We start from the raw sequence: 6,018 nt of genomic DNA, 5'->3' as shown, positions 1-6,018 counted from the left end.
CTCTCTCTCTCTCTCTCTCTCTCTCTCTCTCTCTCTCTCTCTCTCTCCCATCAGCAGAAGGAGCATCCTATAGGCTAATCAGCTGGTAGTTTCAATCCAGCCTCAGCATCCTCCCCCTCCCAGAAGAGGAAAGCCGACAGCCGGTGTGCGCGAGGTGTTTTTGTCCGCTACCATGGTGGAAATTACGGATATCGCGTGCCTTCTCGTCCCGCTGGTGATGCTCGTGGGGTCTACCTTCCAGACCGACGTGAAGAGCGTCAAAGAGGCGGAAAAACCGGGGAATTTCATGGAAGACGAGCAATGGCTATCCACCATTTCACAGTACGGCCGCAAGATCAAGCACTGGAATCGGTTCAGAGATGTAAGTCCGCCGTGTTGATTGTGAGATGCGCGGTAATGCGGTATAAGATGCGCTGATGGGGAATGTGCACGGCCATTCAGAAACAGTAATAGGCCTAATAGTTATCACACACTTTCTTAGCCTGCATAATACACACAAACTTGGCTCTGTTGTTGGAACATAGCCCACACAGTAGAAACACATACACACTTTAGAGCAAATGTTTAAAAATAAGAAAATATTCAGTTATAACCACTGAAAGGTCTTTATTTGGACGTGATTTTAGGGCAATAAAATGGGATTGTGTTTTAAGTGTAGCTTACACATTTTGCCTGATTTTGTCCTTGTTTTTAAAGAATTTCGCAAAATGCATATTATATGTGAATCGGATAGTTTAGGATAATGGTTGTCCCGATGCCATACACAGACAGGATGTTTCACTTATCTGACTCTTCGAAATTCAGGATATCTAAAGTGATATTTAATATAGCTTTACCAGGATTGCTTGGTCAAAAATAAAACCACAGTTATTACTCTTCCCACTTTTATTATACCCGGTTAATATTAAGCAATTAATGTTTCAGTCCCACTTGCACAGCAGGAGTATATACCTATTCCATCATACTGCCCTTAATATGGGTTACCTCAGATGTGTTTCCAGACATGTCCCGGGAGATTTCACGAACAAGAGAATTAAGCAATTAAAGCGGAGAGGCGAGAATTGATCGATGTGCACATTCACCTACTGAACAGACTGAACTGGGTTGCACGGATTGATTAAAGCCTGCAGGCTATGGATGGTGATATATTGCTGTGTCTGTGAATGTATAGACATAATTTTGCCTGCAGGCTCTGTGAAATGATTACTAATGACCCCAACAGGATTTGGACAATAGTGCATTTGGATTATGTTCCTTATAACTCCTGTTAATTGGGTTTTAATAGATCCAGGGTGGTAACTATCACGTGATGGGTATCATTATTAGATTTGAAATGTGAGCAGCTGGCTTCGGCCCAATGCATGCATGAGAACAATGGCAGATCTTCTCAGGAGGAGAAGCCTTTACACGTAATAACCATCGCAGAGAGGCTTCAGTGTCATTCTTGATCCGCATTCATACACCTCCTCGTGGACGTCCCTGAAGAAAAGGTGAATGCGTGTGAAGACTGGCAGCCGCCCCTCCTGGGATCGGATTACTTTGACTGTTATTACTTAAGGTGAATGTCCTCGGGAACTGTACTAAGGGAAGTAATGAAATTGTGGGCATGGAAAGATTAAGTCAGAATTATTGTGGGATTATAACTCACTGGATGCTGCTCTATATTTACACAGCTTTGATCCAAAATGTTTGAGCGGCAACTTCACTCCGAATTCAGCACATTGTGATTGGCTGTGCAAAACAGAATCCCACCAAGAGTGAATAAAAACACAAACGCACACAGAACATGTGGAGCATCGGAAGATATAAGCAGTTCTTCTTGACTTTGCTTCAGGGGTTGCCATCTATATAAAGATGTCACTTGCTCTGATTTCCCTTTTTTGTCCCCTCTTGATTTAACATCAAAGCTGCTGGGTAACACAAACAGTTCCAGTTGCACACTGGCTCTTTCATGTTCATTATTCCCAGAGGTGATTGTCTTAATGTGCGCGTGTGCATGGGCAACGAATACGCTGCATACATGTGTGATCCATTCTACACTCCTGCAAGTGCTTACGCGTGATTTTGTCAGGGCTGTTGCATCTGTGCGCGTTAAAGGGCAGGAGTGGTGGTGTCTCTGGTGATGATGATGATGACAGGGGAAACATCAGAGAAGCGAACCACTGACACTCCCGGGGGGGAATCGCCAATAGAAACCACTTTGATTTCAGCTTGCTGCCGTAGCAACGGCGGTCTCCGTGTTATGGTGTTGATATGGAGCGTGCATCACTGAGGGTTTGATGACTCTATCCCCCTCATCAGTCCTGCTTCAGGGTGGAATCACATATCCTTCAAACTGCAAACTTCTTCAACTGAAACACGATTTGGGCGAGTATTTCCTTGATGATTCAGAATGAAAAAAAAATAAATCGGAACCAGAAAATGAGCAGTTCAGTCTTTGTAAATGATATGGTTGATGAATAAAGGACTGCCAATGACACAGTTATAGGTTTTGAGATTACACAAATTGATGTTGACTTGCACAGTCCTCTGAGAGCTGAATGTTGAATATTAATCCGACACTGGAAAGCAATAATCAAAGCTGCACAACATGAAAGACAACCTCTTTCATTCTCTCTTTTGCATGTACACAAACACACACAGATGCAAATCAAACCATCACATACATAAACACACACAATGCATATAGGCTACAGAACACACACTGTGAATATTTCACATGTATTCTCTTATGAAATGTAAAAGCAGAATCTGGATAAGAGGCTCTTTCTCTTCCAATAAATATAGCTCTCACACTTCAATTCAATCTATTTCACAGGAAGACAAGGCGATTAGATTTAATAGTTACAGTCAACACATGATAGAATGGGATACCTTCAATCCTTTAATCTGACAGGTGCACTCAACATTTCATTTCACTAATGCACCAAATCCAGTGAAAAAAAAAAGAAAACAGGGGAAGGCAGTCATGGAAACTGAGTTCAGAACTATAACCCGAACACTTGGTGTTATTTGTTCAATTCTTATAAGACATGAAGCACTGTTGGTTGAAATTAAAACAGATATAACATGGGATACATTTCTTTATTCCCTCTATTATTCTAAACAACCAGAAAGTTATTACTAATGATGAACCACTAGACAGCTCTAGAATGGATGAATGAAGGATGGAGACAGTTTCTAGAAACAAATTGGAGATATAGAAAAATAAAAATCCATCTTTCATCATGTACTCACTTTTTTTTAAGCTTAATTTTTAAGACCAGACACTTAATACAATTTGTTCAGGACACATGAATTCAGAGCCTCAATCATAGGGATAATTAGATGTCAACTGGGATCATCTCACCAGTCGAGTCTATTTTCAGCGTGAAATTAAATGGGGAGAGTAATGCATTTTATGCATTGCGGATCCAATTTGGTATGTCTACCAAAGGCAAAATCAACAGTAAATTCAATTTTTTTGCTCAACTTTCCTTGTAATTGCGATTCTGTCCATGAAATTACCAAGCTGTGAAATTGTTCCGGTATGTTTTATTCCTGTTGATTCAAGATAAACTCAGATATATGACTGAAAATGGATGATGATTAGGACTGCAAAATCACCTAGTAGGAAGCTGTTTATTATCAGCATCCCTCCCGCATGCAGGCACAGAGCTCAGTGTTTATGATGTGATTTTTGGTTAGCACTGTCTGTGCCTGGTAAATCCTTATCTTATAAACACATGCCTCTCCACTCAGGCAGCTCTGGACCACTCAGTACCAATCCTTCCTGCACCTGTTAAAACATTCACTTCGAGAAACTCAAAAACATCACATCCCTGTGCAGTAAATATACAGAATGGGGAAAGCATTTGCGGAAGGTTCTGGCAATCTGGCAAGAACATTTGACGGGAGGTTCACCACAGCTATACTCCCCTGCCTGATTTTAGCCTTAAAGTGGCACCAATCCAGCACAATTTTAACACTGTGATTGTGGGGCACTCATCAGTGCTCCTTTTTTATCATTTCACTAAAGCATATAAAACATCATTGTGGATAATGGCATTTGCAACAGTGGAGCCAAATACTCCATTAAAGACCAGAAGAACAGTAAATTATCATCACCCGCCCTGCGCTCAGACTGGCTTTCCTATCGTGCAGCCGCTCTACTACATCATGCTCTTCGATGTTAGGAAAGACTGCCACTGAAGCATTGAAGCTATGATGATAAGAGCTTATCAGGAATCCATTAGTCTATCTAGTCATACTTTGTTCTGGCATGAGTCGTTTCTTATCGTACTCCAGATTCTTTATGGGGCTGCAATCGTCCGGAGCTGTGTTGGCGTAGCAGATGGATCAGTTTTGTGAGAGTTTGTCCGGACTACTGGTGTGCTGTGTGGCCTCTAGGTGGTCTGTGATTGAGTAGAAGAAGAAAAAAAGAAACAGCTCGTCATCATGCCATGCTTGCAAGGCCACAGCTGCTCCTCACTGCAGTGCAATAGCCACAGGTGCCGCAGAGAGACAGGGAGGGATTTTCTAAGTACTGAAGAAAGCTGATAAATATCAAATTTCTTAGCAGATGCAATTGTTTATAAAACTAAACACAGGTGTTACTAATAGCTGCAGGGAAAAAAAAGACACTTTTGTACAACATTCTTCCCTACCAAGGCTAGAAAAGCCTGCTCTTCCGCATTTCATATGTATGACTTGTCGGAGTGACCTGCTTCTGTGTTGGCTACATCTAGGAGTCGGTATGCCAAATAGATTGTTTGCTGCAGAGAACCCCCAACAACCAGGAATCTGCCTGTAATGAGCTCTTCGTGGGATACTGCCAATGACCTCCTGTAGTTAGAAAAACTTTATGTGCAGTAAATAGCCCAGTCATCTGCAGTAAAAGCCCCAAAACTGTTTGAATGGTGCGTCAGTGTGATGTTAGTGTGTATAAATTCAGATACAAAACTGGACAGTTTGTAACTCGAGTTGTAGGCTGTGATTCAGGATTAACTCTCATTTGTGTACTTAAATTATTACGAAACTGTGTGGGGCTTGTTGGGATTCTGTAAGGCCGGTTCAATAAATCACAGTTGTTTTTCTTTTAAAAGTGACAATAACTCTAATGTCGGTATAGCTGTCCATACAGTAAATGTCACCCAAGTGTTGATTACCTTTGGGCTTGAGCCAGACTGAGTCACAGCCAGTGCAAGATCAGCTCCCATAGGAACAGTAGCTGAGAATTTAGAAAAGGTTAAAAGTGGTTCAAAATATAGTAGCGCGAAACTGGAGGTTTTAGCACCTGAGAGCTATTGAGTGGGCTTGTTGAGAAAGTGTACGCTGTAATCAAACTCAGAAAAAATGTACACAAACCCACAGTGTTTGGAGGGGAGATGCTTGTTTTGAAACGAGCTGGTCATCACAGAACTAACTTGAGACAAAACATGCTTTGAGGGCTGCAATAAGTGCGATACTCAATGTAAAATATCAATTTCTTACCTTTCTAAGAGCAAGGAAGGGATTACATCAACCGCTAACATGTCAGGCTAACTAGTTTATAGTAATCTAACTTGTTATCATTGCAAAATGTTCATATTCAAGATTATTTGTAGCTTACAAATTATACAATAAAATACAGTCGTAATGTGAATCTATTTTAGCTGCATTAGATATGAGTAAGCTCACTGTACTTGTTAGGCACCAGAAATGACTGCCAGTCTGGCTCTTCCACTTGATGAGCCAGGTTTCAGTCCTATGTTGCTGCTGATCTGGTTGAGACTCTCTTATTGTATCACATTGTTTTCGACTCCCCTGTCTCCAATCATTGGCTGATTCTTATCCTTCTTGTTGCTCCCACCAAGGCCACTTCATTGATTTCCCATTGTTGCATGTCTGTTTTTCAGTTGAGCATGGGGTTTTCACTGAAGTGTGAAGGTTCTGCCTGTGTGTAACAGATTCTCCTGTGAGTTGCAGACTGTTTTTCTTTATTCTCTGCAGGGCACTGAATTCACAAGGGCTGATTTTATTTATAGATAGTGAGTACAG

The 6,018-nt window shown here is 41.4% G+C and overlaps 1 protein-coding gene across 2 annotated transcripts in view; it reads left to right on the top strand.

Annotated features, from left to right (window-relative positions):
• Positions 1 to 71: 71 nt before the first annotated feature.
• The window catches only part of spock2 (SPARC (osteonectin), cwcv and kazal like domains proteoglycan 2), a 24,189-nt gene continuing 18,242 nt past the window's right edge, over positions 72 to 6,018 (top strand). Inside the window, exon 1 of one of the 2 annotated variants that reach the window (XM_031875794.1) lies at positions 72 to 361. In XM_031875794.1, the coding sequence (XP_031731654.1) occupies positions 173 to 361 (189 nt within the window). In that variant the 5' untranslated portion in view covers positions 72 to 172. The remainder of the gene's footprint in view (positions 362 to 6,018) is intronic. The other variant, XM_031875787.1, reaches the window with a different exon arrangement.

The sequence above is a fragment of the Anarrhichthys ocellatus genome, unplaced genomic scaffold (genome assembly GCF_004355925.1).
Source record: "Anarrhichthys ocellatus isolate YVR2014 unplaced genomic scaffold, GSC_Weel_1.0 scaffold3, whole genome shotgun sequence".
Taxonomy (NCBI): domain Eukaryota; kingdom Metazoa; phylum Chordata; class Actinopteri; order Perciformes; family Anarhichadidae; genus Anarrhichthys; species Anarrhichthys ocellatus.
This window is presented reverse-complemented; position numbering and strand designations above follow the sequence as displayed.